This window comes from Limulus polyphemus, unplaced genomic scaffold, assembly GCF_000517525.1.
Source record: "Limulus polyphemus unplaced genomic scaffold, Limulus_polyphemus-2.1.2 Scaffold856, whole genome shotgun sequence".
Lineage (NCBI taxonomy): Eukaryota > Metazoa > Arthropoda > Merostomata > Xiphosura > Limulidae > Limulus > Limulus polyphemus.
Genome location: NW_013666466.1, coordinates 362,757 through 384,507, shown reverse-complemented (window position 1 = coordinate 384,507; position 21,751 = coordinate 362,757). Strand labels below are relative to the sequence as shown.

Below are 21,751 nucleotides of genomic sequence, written 5' to 3'. Positions count from 1 at the left end.
AGTCATCATTAGCTAAGACAGTTTTGTTTTCTAACAGGGTAGTTGACCTTTGGAAAGAGCCTTCAGATGTGATGGAGGCAGTAAATTTAAGTGAGCTTAAGGGAAAGCTTGATAAATATATGAATGATAAGGGCTGGCTCTGAGTTTTATTTTAGTTTAGTGGATAGGAAAGCCCAGATGGACCAATAAGTCTCTTATTTTCCCTAAATATTACATTGTATTATTATGATATATAAGTTACTTAACAGAGATAGGGAGGGGTCTTTATATAGAGTTGGTCTGAAGACATAAAAAATGGCAGTCAAGAGGTTGACTCTATATTGGGGTTTCAAGGATAGTAAGTTGTAAACTGGTAATTATTATAGGCCACCTGACCAGACAAAAGAAGTCCTTGACACATTACTCAGAGATGATGGTTGTTACTAAAAAAGAATACTGATTTAGTAACTATGGGAGACTAATTTCTAGACACATTGACTGGGATTCTAAGGAATCAGTTACTGAAATATAATATGAAAAAAAGCCAACATGGATTAACTAAATGAAAATATTGCCTTGCTAATCTGTTAAATTTTTTCAATGATTTAATTTGTTATATGTATGATTGAAAATGTAGGAACTTGTATTTAGATTTTCAAAAAGCTTTTGATGAGGTGCTACTCAATAGATTGGCCAAGAAATTCACATCCATGTGTTCTATATTCTTAAGATAATAGGACAAGATAGCATAGGTTTAATATTTGTAGAAAACAGGATAGGCTCCAGCTAAGACAGTTTTATTTTTAGCTGTGGCTGAACAGCTCATAGAATGGCTCCGAGTTGTTTTGTATTTTTCAAAGGATAAACTTTTAACTCCTAGCTCTGTCATCTCTTGACCGATGTGAGATCTAATTACAGTTTTTGAATAACGGAGGTCAAACCCTTTCAATTTATGTATTTGATCGCACCAAGGTCTTATACATTAGGTTAATATAATCCTGCCTAAAAGAATTTTAATTTGAGGGGAGGCTAGTAGAGGACCTGATGAGTTATGAAATTAAATTGGGAATACGCACCTCCCCACACTTGGTATTGTTGGCACACAAAAATATAGCTAATAAAATAGGAAACAAAGGTCTCGTAGATTAATTTACTCTAATCCTGCCTAAAAGAATTTCAAGTGCCATGAATATTGAGGATTCCCTCTTGTTCTAACATGGAATGAATTACCAACAATAGTGGTGGAGACCAGCATTTTACAGGAAATTAAGAAGAAAATCAATGATTTCTTGGGAAATGACGGATAGGTTTAAAGTTTTACTTTCCTCAAGGGTGGGTATGCACAGACAGTCTTGAAGGTCAAAATGATCCTTGTCCTTAGATTCTTTCTTTCATAGTAGTTTTGTAGAGAGATGACATATTTCTCAAACTACTTTTAAGAATACTTTCAACCATTACTCTTATCATGGCATTTTGGCAATTTCAAATGAATCTCTACACAAGAATGTTTTTCCTTGCAGTCATGGGCATCTGCAGAATTTTTTCCAGGGAGGGGCAATGTAGTGTGAAATTTTGAATTGAATAAAAAATTCATATACATATTCTGAACGAATAAAGAAAGAATTATGTTTCTCATTTTCAAGGTTAAAATTTAAAGTTGATTGATATCCTTGTCAATATTGACAATACCAAGGGAGAAAAGTTAAAAATGGACTTGCTGTAAATTATAAACAAACACACACTAAAACAAAGAAAACAATTAAATTACTATAGCTTGACAATTAGTGGTATTTAATCGATTAATGGGCTTACCAATTAATTAATTAGCACATTCAATTAGTATGTGCCCTCTACAATCCACAAATACTTTCAAAATTCACAAACAAATGTAACTGAAAGGAAAATTTACAGAAAATATAAGAAAATACTCTTAAACATATAAATTTATTCTACTATTACATGATAGTCTAATTTTTGCTCAATTCAATCATATTTAAAACTTTCTTTATAGCTATTTTAAAAGTTGTGTTTCAGTAGTAGGTTATCAAACCATTGGACATGACACCACAAAGTTTTAAACAAGGCCTGTACAAAAACTAAGAGAAACACTTGAAAATCAAGAAATGGATAATATATTCTCAGACGATGATAATTTCTTTGTATAAATAGTTATATTTTGGGAAGGGCATAGAAATTCTGAAAATAAAAAACGGTCGACAACTGGATTCTTTTGTTTACAGACAAAATGCCTTGCAGCTGTGCAGAAATTAAAATAAAACTTTCTTTTATTCATGAATAATACTAAATAAATGTCAGAAAACAACAAAATATTTAGTTATTTTTTTAAATCCTAAGCTTTATTTTATTACAAGTTACAGCTTTTACACTAAGGAAGAATATTTTTAAAACAGGTACAATGTTTTGATCACTGGTGCAATTATTCCTTACTGTAAAAGTTGTAACTTGCAATAAAAGAATACTTATAATCAGCAAGTAAACTCAAAACAAAATTAATTCTAAACTTTGTACATGAAATTAAATCATAATTGCAATGCAAGTACATTGTTTAACATTTAAAAACAATAAAAAATTCATTCATTTTTCAGTCATCTGTTGCAATAATACTGTATATGCTTTTTCATACTTGTTATTCCACACAGTTGATTACTGTTTTACATTTTTAAGTGTGTTTATAACAATGTGTGTATCTATAACTATGCAGTTATTCAAAATCTTTGTAACCAGTCAGGAGAAATGAATAATCCTAACTGATTTTATTTATTAGGCTAATAAGTACTTAGTCAAAGTAAAAACATAGTACTTTTTGATATTCTTCAGGTGGCCTAAATTTAAAGTAAAACATAAAAAAATAGAATAACATAAACCTTCAATCGTTATAACATCTTACAAAGTTTGAAAACCATTAGGGAATGAATAAGTATAAAACTATTCTATGAAGATAATATGGTATTATTGTGTTAACAAGTAACAACAATGTTTAACTTATACACACTAACTACAGTAATCTTTCATTTTGTTTATCTTTATTTCTAGTAATGTGATTGATATGAAAGGAAAAACATAAACAAACAGTTAAATTTTTAAAGTAAAATTTAGTTATAATTATTTACAATGATACTTAGAAAAAAAATTATAGCATCAGTAAACAGCATGCCTGTTTTCAATTTCTTTCTAAAAAAGATACATATACAGTATACTTGCATTTTCATTTGCTTTCAGACATTAACAATAAAAAAAAAAACTTTCTCACCAGGATTCTAACCTCTAAACAATGAAATATCGATTCTGTAACAAGTCTATTATAAGAGCTGCAGGTTTATAAACAACACTAACTTTGATGAAAACAAATCTCTAAAGTCTAAACACATTGTTAGAGTGACTGGAAATGGGGCAAGGCATGAAAATTTACCATGATAACATTTAACTAAGGTTCATATTTTTGTATTAGTTTACAAATAATTAGTTATTGGCTGTGGACTCCAGCTGTGTTGATTTCAGAAAACTTTAAACAAAATCATGGTATAAACAGCTCAATGATATAAAATGCTGACATCTATACAGTAGTATAAGGATGTCTGCCTGTTTTTACTATTATTCTTTTTTGAAAAAAAAAAGGGTGGATGTGATGCAAATGTAAAATACAAAAGGTAACTCCTGAACAAATGTACACCAATCTTATGTCTAAAATCTTAAGTATCAGCCAAAGAAATTGCAACATCTGATAGAACCAAATCCATGGTTTAACTGTAGAAATAACATTATTCAATGAAATTGAGACACTTTTGTAGTTATGAAATGTTTTACCATATTGCATACTATATGGTTTATGAGGTTCACGTTGAAATAATGTTAGCAAGACATCATTCAGTCATGCTAAGCAAATACAGATATGTTGTACGCCATGTGAATTGTGGACATAAAATGAGAAGGAGCATATCAGGACTATGTAATGGTGAACTTAAAAAGATATCTTCAGAGAGAGAGAAGAAACCTCCTACCGAAAATGGTGTCCTTTGTATCAAATGCCATCAACAATACTATTGTTTCAAATGTTGAGAAACTGACGATCTCCCTCTAGATGACTGTAAAACTGGTAGAAGTGATCCAGCTTCACTTTTCCATATTCCACTCCTGCTGCATCATCAAGCAAATCAGACCAAACAAGTTCTAAGAGTTTAAGACTCAACAACATTAGGTCAATGGGCAACAGCCATGCCAGAAACATTGTGTCAAAAACTTATTGATCTGACTAGTATTAGTTGAAGCGTGTATCCAAGTATTTGTGATACATGGTACTGTCATCTGTATTAGAGCCAACGCTGCACAATTCACCTGGACAGAAAACAAGTTTGTACTTGACTCATATCAAGTGATAAATGAAAAGATAAATAATCATACCAGTTTAACAGAATGGATTTATTTGGGTGATATTCTAGAAAACACATATAACAGCAAGAATGTCAGAGGAATACACTTCAATAGATTTCACAAGCTGATATTAAATATGGTAATCTTACTGTACTGCCCAAGTCTCAGTTATGACTTGTTTTCCAGGATTCCATCTTGAGGAATACCCATGCAAAATCTGTTTGGGAAATCTCCTCATTAAACTTCATAGTGGGTATCTAATAGAATTCTGACTACAGTTCCGAGTTTGGAAAACACTTGTGCTCTAAAGTGAGCAATACACTCAGCTTTTTCTGCTCCTATGAAGAATCATGTTTCTCTTTATCTTGAATTCAAACATATCAGTTGCAAAATATTAATATATTGTAATCTTCTGGAGAAGAGAACAAGATGATGTTATCCTATTTTTAAGATGGCATTCATGTGAATATACAGGAAAGTGCCATATATACAATTCAGAGGTAAAGTTAAATGGGGAAAAACCACTTGTTAAATACATGTCGGCTATGTTTTACTGAAGAATAAAATATAGATGCAGAGATTACTCATCACATATTCTAAAATTAGTTCAAAACATTTGCACATGAATACAACCACAAAATGTGGCTTTTGTTCACAAAGTATTCAGGGATGTATTGGATCTCTTTCATAAATTGGATGCAAAATTTCATATACCATTTTTCCTGCAAAAGGGATGTAATCAGCATATTACAGAGAAATACAATCTTTCAAGACTTGTCACCAAAGTGCACTGAGTGGAAGAAGTAATAAATTATCACATATAAAAGTTAAAACTACTGGATATGGTGTTTACCAGTCTACAGATTCCTTTCATATTGGATTATGTGAGAATTGTCAATGCTCTTTGTAACTGCTATTTACTTGCTCATATCAAACACAGCTGAAACAATCCAATACACTCCAATAAGTTGTGGAGTTCCAATATTTAGTAAACAAGACAATGATCTAGAAAAATGCTGAAGAAAGTGATGCAGTTTAAAACCTTCCATAGTTATCTGAATAATTTTTGCAGTCACCGACACTGTGTACACCAGGTAAAGTAGGCAGTACAATACAAGAATATTATCTTTGGGTCAGTAGTGAAAGAAGTGATTTTCTCTATGCAACAATTCAGTCATACCATGTTTCAAAAAAGGTGTACTCATTCTAGGTTGAGCATTACAGTGAAAGTAACTCATCTATACTAGACTGGTATTACCCATGTTGTGCATTAGAGCAGTGAGGTGTTTGTATATAACATCAGTAGTGTGATGCCTGGGACTCAAACAGCACAAGATACAAAGGCTCACAAGACCAGCTTCCTTACCTGAAGATGTTCATGATGCTGTAACAATCACTGATGAACTTCCAATGTCTTCCAACTTCCATTGATATGAGAACATTTAGTGAATGCAGTACATGATAAGTGACATTTTTATGGGTAAATTAAGGATAAGCTTCAACATGACTTGCTGGTAACTTTTCTCACATTCAACATTTACTAATGTTTTAGCTGTAGATTTGGTTACTGAAAGAGCATTTATGTTTTATAAAAAAAATCTAAATTAAATGTATTTTCATACAAATTATTATCCACAATGTGCTTACTTGCACTCAAAATAAAAAACATCAGTCAATATACACATCAATAGTAATTTCTCTTAGTTGATCAGGTTGAAATATCTATTGAGATAAGTATAATTATAATAAAATGAAAATGAGGTATACTTGTAATGTATAATAAAAAAACAACAGAGCCAATAGAAAAACTGGTGATTAACTAAATGTAGTACTCTTTGGAGAATTACTTTATCTATGGCTTCATACATGGTGGGGATTTTTGAAGCTCACAATATATAAAAAGCACAATAATGTGATGCAATTAAATATGTTTTTATCAAGAATTTTAAAATTTATAATCTTTAAACATTTCAAATTTTCACACTGTTTTTGTTTAAAAATTAGGTAAAAAAAGCCAAATATTTCTCTTTTCTTTAAGTTTGTTATCTATATATTTTTGGGGTGTGATTTAACTGATGATCCAAATTAATAATTTCTGGACATTGATCCAAAATGTTCTATTTCTATAACTTCACTGTGGAATTGTGAAAGCAAGATTCACTCAGTACATTATTATTATAATGGTATTTCTTCAAAAATGTTCTATTTTTCATTTTACATGAAACTTGTATCATGCAAAACACAATAATGCATTAACATAAAAAAGTTTCTGTATGTTTTATATTGTAACTTAAGTGTTTATACATCATGAAAGAGAAGGGTATGTGATACTGATCTTTTCATTGTTTATTATTTTTCCAAGTTTAGATGAACTGAGTACACACTGATGCACGGAATAATACGATTTCATATAAAATAAATAAATATATACACATATAAACATACACAAGTCAAGTTAATTCTCTCCACAGTTTCTGCACCTATACAGAAATGAAATTTCATGACTTTTCAATGACCATTTTTTAGAAATTCAAAGGCTATAAAAATTAGATTTTGCTTTAGTAATATCTATATTATAATGAGTAATTTACATTAAACTCCATAATTCAGAGATAGGTGATAAATAAATTAAAGAAAGAAGATCTAAAGAACAAATGTCACAATTTTCATACTAGGAGAGAACAAGATTTTTTACAAATATTTCCTTATAAAATTAAAAACTTAAAATTTATATAATATTAAAATTTGGTTTATAAATGTTTTGATGTTACATTTACTCAATACAATTATAATAAAATGGTTTACTTAAATTTTGAAGTTAACTCTGTAAAAGGTAATGACATGTGCACTTTAACCCTCTCAAAGTGTGCATGTCCTGACTTTTTAGAGTTACATTCAAAATTTAATTTAGCTATTTTATTACCATGATATATGATTAAACTTGGCAAAAAGACATAGTTAATAATTCAACATGTAATATTATATGTTTGAAGTTCTTACTTTTATAATGAAATATTTAAAAAATCCTCAATCTCACCCTAGTATAAGAATTATGACATTTGCTCTTTAGTTATCCCCTCTTCTCTAATATATTTACCACCCCTCCAAGAAGAATAAAATTTAATATAAATTACTCATTATAATATTGTTATCACTTAAGCATAGCATAATTTGTATAGCTTTAAGTCTTATTTGGTTACAGAGCTATAAACTAGAAAATCAGACCCCCTTGTCATGCCTACATATCACACCCTCTCTTTCACAAATTGCTAACAGTTCTCTCTGACACTTAATACTATATTATGTATAACTAATAGAAAGCCAAAGTTTTAATCTATCTGTACAAAGAATTGTCTATTTTGCTTCCAGTTCAAACTTTATTCCTACAAGATACACATCAATGGGCTTAGCTGAATTATTAACGGCTCTTATTGCATAGTTAGAAAGCTAGAAAAATTATGATAGTTATAAGATATTGTCTTCTTTTTACGTGTTATTATTGTTTGTTTTTAGGTGTATTACTTATTTAAATAAAAAAATATTTAATGTAATAGTACCATTAATATTAAAAAGTAGGGTTAAGTTTTATTGACAGTTGACAGTAAAAAAAAACGATCCTGGTATTAGATTTCTTGTTTGTTATGTTAGATAAGGTTAGATTAGGTAAGATAAAGAAAAAAGTAATAATAAAACTTTTTCATGAGATATGCTGTCAAGTAGCCTGTGCCTTATGTAATTCGATAAGGTAACGTCAGCTACATGTTCACCAAGTGATTTACAACTTGTGTAGAGGTATTATTAGTTAGACACAGTTCAAAGGAAAATAAAACAATAAAATTTAAGTAGAAACAGATTATGCTGCTACAAGATTTAATTTTCTCAACAGGGGCTCGGTTGATCTGACCGACCACATGACCTCTTTGTACTCTACCCTAACTCTATACGCAGTTGGTCAATTTGACAAACCTTGTAAATAAATCTAAATTACCATTTTTTCTTTCTAGAATGACTTCATATTGCAACATGAAACTACATTCGTTTATCCTAAATAGCTTTAAACTCATAACTGTATAAATCTATTTATAATTAAATTTTATTGTTTTATTGCCCTTTGATTGCTCCTTTTAACCATGTCTAACTACTGTTTGTGCCATTATAAGTTGTAAATCACTTGGGGAACGTGGAGCTCACATTACGCTACTGAATTACCTTATCCATAAGCTGCTCGTGTGTGTGCCTTATGAAACATTTATATATTATTATTATTATATATTTTACCCAATCTAACCTAAAGAGATCATATTTTTACATTTTAGGTACTTTTATAATCATAAATAAAGAATAAACATGAAAAACAACAAATAAAGTACTTACCCAAGTATTCTTTTTTTATTTCTGTTGACTATCAATGACACTTAACCCTACTTTTTTATATTAATGGCAGTAGTGTATTAAATAATGTACCAAAGAACATAGAATAGTAACATGCAAAAAGCAGACAATTTCTTCTAACAGGACAGTGTGGCAAGTGGGTTTAACTTTCTTGTTTATATCTCCGTAAACAAAGATTTAAAGATTATAAAAATTTGACTATACTTTTGTAATATCTATACTATAATGAGTAATTTATGTTAAACTCAGTATATCATAGAGTAATGATGAAAAATAGATAATGGACAAGCTGGAGCAAACAAATGTCATATTACACAGACAAGCAGAGATGGAGATTTAAATATTTTCTTTTGAAATTAAGGAACTGACTTGTATATTGATTACTGGGTTTATCTCAGTTCTGTTCTATGTATGTAGCTTACTTTGATCAGAACAAAATATTTAATTTTTTTATTTTCACAATTTTGATGTAATTCTAATTTTCACAAAACTTCAAGTACTACATTGAGAGTATTCTTTTTGTCATATAAAAATGGAGAAGCTAGAACTTCATGCTTTGTTTATCTCTGTATTACTACAAATTTACATATATTAAGCTTAATATATTGCACATGCGTTACAAGTTTACTCACATGTATATTAGCCTGGATTTTCTGGACCACTTCATCTGATGTAAATACTTTCCAAAGGCCATCACATGCTAAAAGCAAGAATCTGTCATTGTCAGTAAGTTGACATCTTCTCACATCAGGCAAACTAATTACTCCTGTAGTCTTGAACTGACCATCACCTATAGATCTAGACACTTCCAAAACTCCAAGTACTCTACCATCCCTAAATATAAAGTATTATGCATTAATCAATTCAGCTTCCTGTTACAGCAATGAAATTAAATTTAAATTACACTAATTTAGGCATTCATTTGGTTTAAAAGCTCACTGAGAAGCTTAACTGTAATTTGAAATCTGCTAATACTTTATAAAAAAAACAAAAACAATTTACAAACATGATACTAATATTTTCACACTGTAAAATAAAATAGATTTAGGTTTTTTCATCAAAATATAGCAATTTCATCTACCTGAATATATATTACACAGCATCATAACTATCAACAACTTGAACGTAACAACAGAGTGTATACAAATTACTAATATCTAAATCAAAATGGTAGAAATAAAATTGTTTTTACATCTGTATATATCATGTAGTATTAAATTCCATTTCACTGGCTAATTAGTAGAATTCAATGATTCTTCTATGAAATTTTGCAAGTTTGAACTTCTTTCTCTTTAAATCCCTTAAATTAGATTAATTAAAAAAATTCTTATGCTTTTTATCTATGTCAATCTATTTTTGATTGCAATACATACATGCCTAAATGTATGCATAATAAGAGTAATACTGGTCATAGAGGATGAAAATAAAATTATTTTCAGGGTGCCCACAACTTTTTTAGGGTTCTGGAACCTTTAATGTTTAGAAACTGAGAGTCCCACATAAAATTGGGAGTTCTGATAATTTCCCCTACTTTTCCTGATGAAAAAAGGTCCATTTTTCAAATGCACTGGGGTTATATTTTTTTTATTACTTTTATCTTTAATTGAATTTTTGAACTAACATGTTTTACTGACATAGGAATAAAGTTCACAATATTGATATAATTTGTGCAGATAATCAGGTAATCTGCATAAAAGATAATTAACGTTTCACTCTAGCATTATTTACTTGAGAATACTAAGTATTAATGCAGTAAGTTTAGTTAGTATTAAAAGGATATGTAAGAGATTAACTGAATTTTATATTTATATTTCTTTCAGGCTGAAATGACACTAAAGATTAATCATGTTGTTACTTCATAACATAAAGAATTAAACAGTTCCCACAGTTTTTCAGAATTTTGTATTCAAAATTTTCACCTTAACACTTAACTGAGGAACCATTTGTTTTCCTTTATTATTAGATAACCAAACTAGACCCACTATAAGTCATAAAAATATGATAAGATTCAAAAATTTATCAAGGATAAATGACCTCAACTTTGAAAATTTATTGTCTGTGTGTGTATGTTGTCGAGTAAAACAGACCTAACAGTGTATTCAAATTCAATGTTATAAAAAAGGGATTTGTCTCGTTTGATTAATTTGCCATTGCAGAAATAGCCTATTGTACTACCTAACATACACATCTGATGACATATTGGCAAAGAATATTCCTGTAGCATTCCAGTATAGTATCACAAAAAAACACCAGGTATGAAAAGAAAATTGCCAGAATATATAGTGGAAAAATTGTCTTCTAAATACTACAGAAGTTTTTAAGTTGTGTCTTCAAGTTGCTTTGTTAGTTGAACATAACTGAACATACTAACTTTCAACTTTTCAAATGCTCAACTAATTTTCACACAACGCTATTGTATTTTTAACTAAAGAACATTAAAAATCAATCTCTTTCTGAAGAAACAAAAAACATAAATATCAAGCTAACAGAAAATACTAAAATTTAACTGGGAGAAATAAATATAAGCTTAGAGAAGAGCAAAAATAAAAATACAATAAAACATATAGAAGTGTGATGTTTACAGTTCACATGCCAAAATATACAATAGAATTTTAAGTTTGAACATTTTTGTTTTATAATTGTATTTGTGAATTTCACAAAATGAAAACAAAATGTGGTGTAGTAAAAATCTGTTATAAAAATTACTTGACATAACCACCAGCTTTCTGAATTCTCATTCTTTCTTCATAGTCTGTAGGAGAATGGTCTTTGCTGAGAGGAACTGCAATATATCTCATGTTTTGTTCACTATACCTGCATAGGATTGCCTAGAAAATACATGAAACTTCAGACAGAAGAAAGAATAACACTTTTTTTTTTGTTGCTAATGCAAATGTTATATCTCCCCCCCTTTTGTAGGGGGAGTACTTTAGTGAGAAAAGGACATCTTTGTTCTATAATTCACAATGCTGAACCCCAACTAGGTTAACAGTTTATAGTTAAATGTGACATCAGTATTCACATGGAACACAATCTAAGAGAAATGCATTATATATCAAAAAAAGCAAGAAGAAGAAGAAAACTGATTGCTTAGAGATTCACTGAATGAAAATGAAATATTTTGTCTACATGTACTGAAAAAAAAAGTGTAATAAAGATGCCTTTGACAGTACTATAGAAATATAATTTGTACACACAGATACATGTCCTTAGAAACACATTGCATTGTGTTTAATATGAGATGACAAACCATAATAGCTGTTGTTCATGCAAATGGACAACATAAATAGAATCTCAACCACTACCATGTCTGTCATATTCCAGTTGGCCTGATGAGCCCTGGCATTGGGCAAAAGGATTCCCTGGCACTGGATATAAATATAGTTTGGTTGAAATTGTTATACTTTCTTTTTTACTTTCATTCATATGTTCCTAACATGACAGAAAATTGAGTTTTCAGATATTTTCAAATTATATTTCAAATATAACAATGACTGACATTAATATGTTGAATGCTTCTGCAAAAACGATTATTTTTTTTATGTACGTTATTTTCCCAATGATAGACAGTATTATTTTCCTTCAAAAGAAATTTTGAGATAAAAAGTTAATTCCTTTTACATGAAGATTTATACCTTATAATAACTGCTTTGAAGATCTTGCATAATAATTACTCATACAATTATTAAAACAGGTCATATTTCTACCATATTTTATAACTTTTCTGAACATCATACAGGAATTGTTTACATAGCAACTGTTCATCAACATTTACATCTACACACACACACAAAAGACAGGGAAATGAAAAATTAAAACAGGTATCACATCATTGTCACTGCACCTTCCAACATTTACAAATAAAGTACAAGATCATTTACAGTTCAATAAATATTTCATCTGAGGTTTGCAGATGATGTAGCTCTCTTTACAAATTCAACGAAAAAGATGGAAGCCCTATTAAACAGTTTGAATGCCAGTAACAAGAAAGCAGAATTAAAAATACATAAGGGAAAAACCAAATATATGACTAACTATCATGACACAGATACCATCAAAATTGAGAATGAAGAAATAAGAGAACAAATATTTAGGACAAACCTCAAAATCGAAAACGCAACAAGGGAAGAAATTATAGTAAGAATAAGGGCAACATGGCAATGTTTTGGAATGTATAAAGAAATTCTAGAGGATCAAGATATCCCCATTACTTTGAAGAAAAAGATCATGGATCAGTGTGTACTACCAACCTTAACATATGGCTGCCAAACATGGTCACTAACAAAAGAGATAAAGAAAAAGATAGAAATCACACAAAGAGCTACCAAAAGAAAAATACTTCATATAATATCACAAGACACATGGAGAAATGACAGAATAAGAAAAACAACAAATATCATAGATGCAGTAAGGTTCATTCTAGGAACTAAATGGAAATGGGCTGGGCATGGACCAAGGTATTCTGATAATTCCCTAGAACAGGGAAAAGACTTAAGGGAAGGCAAAAGAGAAGATGAAGAGATAATATAGTGATGGAAGCAGGAATCAAATGGACATGGTATGTTATAAATATGAAATACTGGACTGTTCTGATGGAAAGCCATATCCAACAAGGGATGACCACAGCTTAGATAGATAGATAAAGATTTCATCCTATCTGTATAAGCAATTAAGATGTCAAATGTAAATATAAAGTGTGCAATGTTATTAAAGACCGAGACAGTTTACCTTGCTATCACCAAGATTGGCTATGTACAAAGTGTTGTTGATAGCTAAAACAGTAATAGCTGTGGTACCATCTTTCCACGAGGGCTTGTGTTTTGAAGCTTCTTTAAGGAATTCTTCATCTGTCTTCTTGAAAGTCTCTATTAAGCAACGCTTTATTTCTTTTTCTACCTGGGCCAGGTCCCCTATCATATGTAAAGTATATACATATTTATATATGTATATAGAAGTACATATATATACTTTTCATAAAAATCAGCTGATGTGTTTTACGAACATAAATATATTTACAAAATACATGAAGTTGAAACTGATTCACGGTAAGTTAAACAATATATTTCTTTCCATAATAATCTACAGTAACTTCTTACAAGATGATTTATATAATGAAATCATAAAGCTTTAAAATTATGACCTAATACAAAATTGGCATCTTCTGAATAGACCTTTAAAAATCAGGCCTGACTGTATTTTAATTTGAAAACACTATGACTTTTTTCATAGAAGTTTCTTCAATGCATTATGCTATTTTGGGTTAAAAAACTAAGCACATAAATACTGTTACATAAATACTGTATCAAAAGAAAGTTAGAAAATTAATCATGTTTATTGTAAGGCCAAAACCTGAGCTCTAAAATCCTCAGAATTATCTATGAAAAAACTATATTAATTCATCAAAGACAACTTCCCTTCAAGAGGATACTTACATATAAGGGCTACACACAATAAGACATTCAAAATTGTATTTTCTATAAAATATTTTACTCTATGAAATAAATGAAAAATAAAATGTTATAGTACAGTTCCATATAACACAAAATACCTCAAAATACATTAATGTTATACAAGTTTATTTTCTTAAATATTTATGTAAAATAAAGTCATGATATAGAGATATTCTACCTGAAAGATATAGTAGTTAATTATGACACAGGAATATTCTACATGGATAGTTTGAGTACAGTCATTGTATGTGATATGAGTATTTTGTATGACAGATTGAGTCATCATACCTAATACAGTAATTCTCTAAATTTAAAACTACACAGAAATTTCATGATACAAGTTTATTCTACATAACAGCTAGATTTGACAGTCATAGTCATGGTATACTACACAAAATTCTAGATTAAGCAGAAACAGGATATGTAGATATTTAAATTAAAAAATGCTAGAGCACACAGTCATGCTATGTTAATATGTTATACAAAAAGTAACAGTTGTGGTAGATGTTTATCCAATGTACAGTGCTAGAGTACACAGTAAATGTAAATAGTTGTAGTATAAGCTAGTAGTATTCTAGTTGAAAAGTTAAAGAGACTGACTTTGCTCATGTCTTGTTACAATAGAAAGCAACTACAGTTTATGAACTTGAGGATGGGAAGTAAACATGATTTGCTACAATACAATATACAGTTTATTAAATGCATGATTTATTTTCATTACAACTGCTCCTTTACACTGTTTCTGACATGTTCTGAGTTTTCAGTTTTAACTAGGAGGAAAATTACCTTTTAATAATAAAAAAAAAATCTTTAAACTAATATAAACTCAAAAGCAAAATTAAAAGTTGAAGTATTTACATTTTCTCTAGATTAAACAAAAACTGAAAATATTCTCATGTTATTTAATACTTTCAAGGGCATTGAACATAAAACTGTTTAGAAAAACTTACATAACATTAATTGCTTTGGTTGGTGCCATTAACAACTCATGATTAGATGAAATCCACTTGTGTACCAAATCAATTTTTAGCTAAATCATTAAGCTATGATTAACTAGCATTTTATATTTACTTAACTTTAGTTAATAAACAATAATCCTAATAGTTTAAGAATTAACATTATGGGTGACATGAATTGTTTCATTTTACTCACCTTTCAAAATGATGTTTAGACAACTTTTAACATTTAAAAACAGCTTTACTTTAGTATCTAAAATGTGTTAAACACTTAAACACAAAGAAACCCTACTTTCAACTATGATAAATATTCTAACTGTAATTTTGTTAGAACTGAAAAAGAAACAAAAACATTAAGCTATATTCATATAAAATACATATTACAGTGTAGTCTATTTCCATGGCACCTGTTTTTTGTTTATATATGTGCAATGTACTGAGTGGTGTTTTGGTCAAATGTAAGTGATGGGTAAAGGACATTTAAAATATTAAGCTAAAAATCATGACACAGAGTACAATGGTTGAGAATTCAAATTTGTTGACATTTTATGCTGGGTAGTTGGAAGATTTGTTTATATTAGAATAAGTGCACTGCTTGAAGCACTCGTGTGGCCATTTTCAAGTATGAACACAGAATAAATTAAATTGGAATATTGTTACAATACTAAAAGCAATATATACAAGGTATGTGTGTGTGTAAAATTAAAAGTGAAAAATGTGCAATCTTTAAACAATTCATCATATACTAAAATGATTACAGGAGACTTAATACAAGGGATGCATTTATTACTTTAAGGTGCAAGTCTCATAAGTTAACTTACAAAGGTCAAAAAACAAAAAGATGTGCCTAGATGTCTAATAATTTGGAGATTAGGTGTTTTAATGCATGGAGAACTGAAAGCACTAATGAACAGAGAAGTGAAGAAAGATAGGCCTGAATGAGGGGGGTGTTGAAAAATACATCCAAGGGATAAGATAGTGGGTAGGAAAAAGGAAACTTCATCAACTGTAGAATACAACCAATATAAGCTGCAGCAGCAGCAGTTGTGTGTGTTCAGAAGACATTTAGTGGTCTAAACACAACCCTAGAGCATGCAGAAGTTGGGCAAAAGCCATGACCATCTAATAAAATGCATATGATGCTGAAGCAAGCCCAAAAGACCAGTCAGAACTCTGATACACAACCCCGTAGTGGACAAACCAAAGATAGCATCCAAACTGATGAGAAATATTAATATGGAGATAGGAGTGTGATAAAGGACTCCATGGGAAATTGGAGAAGAACCATAAGTTGGTTGAGGCAGGACAGATGAATCACAAGACAAAAAACCTGAAGTAAAATCCTGGAGAAGGTTGGCTGACAAGATGGATAACTTTCTGTGATAGAAGGGTCAGCACAACCTTGGATAGACTCAGACAGGTAGCTGGATCCTGAGTTAATGGGAAGGAAATCAGTAAAGGAGACAAAGGTGGAGGGGAAAGAAAAAGGTAGTGAATAACCACCACAGGCAAACAAAATCAGCCAAATGTGCCCCCACTGAACCAGAAACCACCTGAAAGTTACTGGAACTGCTGGCAACAAAGAACCATACTTCAAGACACACAGTGAAAAAATGTTGGAATCCTAGTGGTAGGAAATGGTAAAGGACAGAAAGCTGCAGGGTGAGAATCAGTTATGAGAGAGGTCATGGTATCAGAATGATAAAAACAAGTAACCAAAGACTAAAAGGTCTAATGTGGACTCACAGAGTCCACATGTGATTTGAAAGACTCCAGAAAATCTCCCAAAACAAACCCATGGAGAAAAGGAGCCATCCAGAAGTCATGAAGATAAGGGAAAGGTAGATGAACCTGTAAAAAGACAGCATCCTTCCCAATATGATCCCAACAGCAACAAAACCATGTATGAAGGGATAGGGCTGAAAAGGACAATAGCACCAAGGAGGAGGAAGGAGGGAAAGTGTATCCCCCAAGGGATCGGTGGAGTGCCTCAGAAAGGAGGAGTATGTTGGACAAAAGTACTGCAGGAGAACTGAAAGGTAAGACAAAGGTGGGAAAATGGATAGGATTATAAGGGATAGCCCCCCACACTGGCAAAAGTGACTTCAACTGCTGGAAGTCGAGAAAGGATTGATTAGCTTGCTGATAAACCAAAACACAAAGATCAGAAGCCCATAGAGGACGAGGCATGCTAACACTCATCCTCAACTGAGAAACAAAATGCTCAGCATTAACCCTGATGTCAGGGAAAGAAGGGGAGACAAGGGAGCCTAATGATGGGTGTCATATACAAAAAGGAAGGAACAGTATCATCTGAAAAAAGGTGAAAATGAGAAAAACAAATCATACCTGAGTAAATATATCCAAAAAGGCAGAGTTAGACCTTGTAGATCTCATAGGAGATGCATGGGAAGGCATGGCATAGTTGGGAGGAGGAAAAGAAACTGTCAAAATCCTCCTTGTCCAGGTTTGGACAATGCAGGAGGAATACAAACACTGTCAAGACAAAAAGGATGCCTCATATAACAATCCACCTCTCGACAAATGAGAGCCAAAAAATCCTCAGTCAAGACCCCCAGACCTGAAGCCAGTAATGGCACTCAAAGTAGCAGTAATAATATCAGAACTAGGAAAACACAAACTTCATAATTCATTATAAACCATAAAGAATCTAATTAGAGAAAAAAAAATCAATAAACAAATGTAAGTTATCACGGTAAACTTCTACAGAAAAACTAACTGCAACAAAGGAATAAATCAAGTAAATTACAACTTGGCAAAAAAAAAAATTAAATGAACATGTGAAAAGAACATAAATTAAGAACATCTGCACTCAATCACTGCCTAACGAGGAGTGACAGTTTGGTAGAATCAAATAGAGGGAGTCACATGCATGGTGTGTTGCACTCCTCTAGGTGGAAGGTTCTCACATGATGATTTAAATGAGAGATGCAGTTGAACCACATTCATAGTGGGGTACATGGGAGTTCAATACTTGTAGTATGCAAACAATTTTTTGCATATAGAGGGCAGGACTGAAGGAGAATAACTATACATGTGAGACAAGGTTATGTACCATATTGGAAGACAATACAAAAAAAACAACCTAATAAAATAATCATTGGCATAATTCTATTCATTGATAAACCAAGCACTCCCCTTAAAGAGGTATGGCAAAGATTAATATACAAAAACAACATAAATATCCATTCTACTTTCATTTTCACCCCAGGAACAAAAATGAAACATGTGCTAAGAAAAATATATTTGAACCTTCACAGCCAGGAATCATATACAAAATACAATGTAATAACTGTTCTGATTTCTATATAGGTGAAGTTGGATGTTTAAACACACCAATAAATGAACACAAAAAAACCTTCACATGTAAATTACCATATGTAATCCAATCCTCACACATTTTCAGAACACAAAGTCTCCACATTAAAACACAAACCTAATATAAACAAAAGGAAAACAACCGAAGCCTTGCTAATTAAAACACATAATCCCAAAATTAATAAACATCCAGGCATATTTCTACTTTTTTAACTTCTGTAAGTTAACTTATGAGACTAACTATTTATTCACACCTTTATGTAAATAACAATACCCTTTGTATTAAAGATTACTATTATCATCACAGTATGTGATTTTCCACGAATCATTTAAAGATAGCACATTTTTTGCTTTTAATTTTACACACTTTTGCATGTGCCTTGTCTATCTTGTTACTAATATTATAATTATATTCCAAATTAATTTGTTCTGTGTTTATATTTGAAAATGACCTTGCTAGCAGTTGAAAAATTGTACATATTATAATATAAATTTTTTTCCAACTACTCACTGCAAGATGTCAATGAATTTGAATATACTATTTGGTGGAGAAACTCATCCTTGTATTACATTATAATGGTTAAAAAATTTTAGATGGAAATGAGCAGATATTCAATGAAACATTAAAGATTTTAATCAAACTAATTCAGAAAGTTTTACCAACTTCTTCTTTTAAAGCTGAATACCCACCAATAATATAATATGATAATGCCAGCTACAAAGTGGAACCTCTTTCTTTTGCACTTACTCTTACAGCAAAGACCATTAATAAGTATGAGAAATTGTGTACAATGCAAGGAAAGTTTCTTTGCTAGTTTACCAACACATTTACAGCAAATGGCAAGTGAAGATGAAGGCCAGTGAACTTTATTTAAATAATTTGTATTCACTATCTTAATGACCTTAACATTTTAGTATTAAAAAAATTGCTTGTTTTTTAGTCAGTCTTCATATTTTAAATCTAATCAATGTTTTTTTTTAATTTCTTTCCTCTTTTCTTCCTCGCATGTACTACTTTTTTCTTAAGTACACTGACATGTTCAGTAACTTGCCTTATGCACTACTAGAAAGATTCTGTACCAATAATAATTAGCTACACAGTATTTCCCTTACCCCTGTCTACTTCTTATTTATGCACTCTTAGTAACTAATCACAACTTTCTTCCTTGATCCACTCAGAAGATTAATATACATTTTAATTCTATTTTTAAACTAAAATGTTCAATTGAACTATAATACCTTTCTTCTACCATCACTCCTTTTGTTACATTCTCAGCAATGATTTATGAGGAAGGGAAAGAACTGAAAGTACATTCCTGTAGCATTCACTGTATCAAGATGGCCACATGGAAATTTTTTATGACTAATGGAGGGTTTCCATTAAAACCCAATGACAGTCCAAGGATAACATGCCAGGTAGTCTAAGAAACAGTAATTACTGTAGGTCATCTCATCACTTGCACAAAAGTAGCCTATCACAGAAGCTGCTTTGATACTTACCAAACCAGAAAGTGCTTTGTAGCGAGTCCACTGTCTTCCAATGTTGGGAGACAATATTTAGAATTCTTGCTATGCTCAGTTATGTTCAAGGGTAATGCAATGAGCCTAATCTCTCTTCCGAGTTAGTGAGTAAGCATGAAGAAATGGCATGCCTTTCCAACCAGAAACAAGCACAGAGAAAAAGGTCATCATGGAATAATGTTTCCTTGGATGGCTGTGGTAGTCTTATATGCACTGATTTATCTTTTGGGTAGTAAGTGCAAGTAATAAGGAATGATTGTTTGTTATACATTTTGTGCAAAGCTACACAAGGGCTATCTGTGCTAGCCATCCCTAATTTAGCAGTGTAAGACTATAGGGAAGGCAGCTAGTCATCACCACCCACCGCCAACTCTTGGGCTACTCTTTTACCAACGAACAGTGGGATTGACCATCACATAATAACACCCCCATGGTTGAAAGGGCGAGCATGTTTGGTGTGATGGGGATTCGAACCCACGATCCAAAGATTGCGAGTCGAGCTCCCTAACCACCTGGCCATGTCGGGCCAAATAAGGAATGAACAACCATAAATATACCATATAGTAAACTTTAGTTCTGAGTTTGAAAAAAATTTAAAGAAAGATGATAAAAATATTATTTATTTCTAACACAAGTGATGAGTACACAGGCCAAATAAACAGGACTTAAACTGGAGATAAAGATTTACTTGACTGAATTGTCATTTTGTTATAGGCTACAAGATCCTATAAAGCCATTCCTCTTAGTGAAATTATGCTACTCACATCAGTGAAAGTCATTCTAGTAGCAAAACAAGTAATCCTCAAGGTATCATCTGACCAACCATTGAAAAAGATCATTGTCCACCTTTACCTAGTGTGTTCTACTTTACAACAATCATTCCTTCATTAAAGCTCATGTGACATCACAAGGAATTGTCCTAGAAAAACAAGCAACAAGACCAAAAGGAATTAACTATTTCAGCACAGCTCTGGTCCATGGGACCAACCTTGTAACCATTTTGTGCTTGTTATAGTTTTCATGTTATCACTATTAAATTAGTAAGCATATATTCACAAAATTTATCAGATTATCAGTAAAGATTACAAAGCTTTTATATGAAAAATATCAGATTTTTTCATTAAGTCCTAAGGTTTTTCAAGTAATGTTTTTCTAATGCCTTTTTTCTTTTCTCATTTTTCCTATCCAACATGTAATTTTCATTTTAAGATTTAAAATAATTTAAGGTACCACAAAATTTTCCAATTATACATGCAAAATCTTTAAAACCTCCAGATAATTATAAAATGTTTTTTAAGAAATTCTTTTAGATTTTATCTTCAATCTCTGTAAGGGTTCAGTAGATTTGACCGAACTCTTAATCACCATAAAAAATTAAGAAATTAATATGCTTTTTTTTGTTCCAGATAACTACAAATTATAATTCGAAAACACAAATGTTTAGTCTAAATAGCTTAAATGTCATAATGTTATACATTTATATATATTTATTATTTTTATTATACTGACCTTTCAGTCATGCCTGGCTAACATCACAGAAGTTACAATGATGCGTCATATGTGCATTTACGTTACTGTATCCAATAATATAAAACTGACCTTTACAAAGTGACCTGTCATGGCTGTGTTTTAGTGGACTAGTATTTTGTAAAATACAGTCACATTTCAGTTATAATACATTATATATGTATATACCATATCAATATTTACAGATAATTATCAAAG

The 21,751-nt window shown here is 30.9% G+C and overlaps 1 protein-coding gene across 2 annotated transcripts in view; it reads right to left on the bottom strand.

The window, feature by feature from the left end:
* LOC106460888 (integrin-linked kinase-associated serine/threonine phosphatase 2C-like) overlaps positions 1-21,751 on the bottom strand; it is a 59,818-nt gene that overhangs the window by 3,242 nt on the left and 34,825 nt on the right. For both annotated transcript variants that reach the window (XM_022387691.1, XM_022387692.1), the window contains exons 5-7: positions 13,489-13,670; positions 11,467-11,588; positions 9,393-9,594 (exon numbers count right to left, since the gene is read on the bottom strand). In XM_022387691.1, coding sequence (XP_022243399.1) covers positions 9,393-9,594; positions 11,467-11,588; positions 13,489-13,670 — 506 coding nt within the window. The remainder of the gene's footprint in view (positions 1-9,392; positions 9,595-11,466; positions 11,589-13,488; positions 13,671-21,751) is intronic.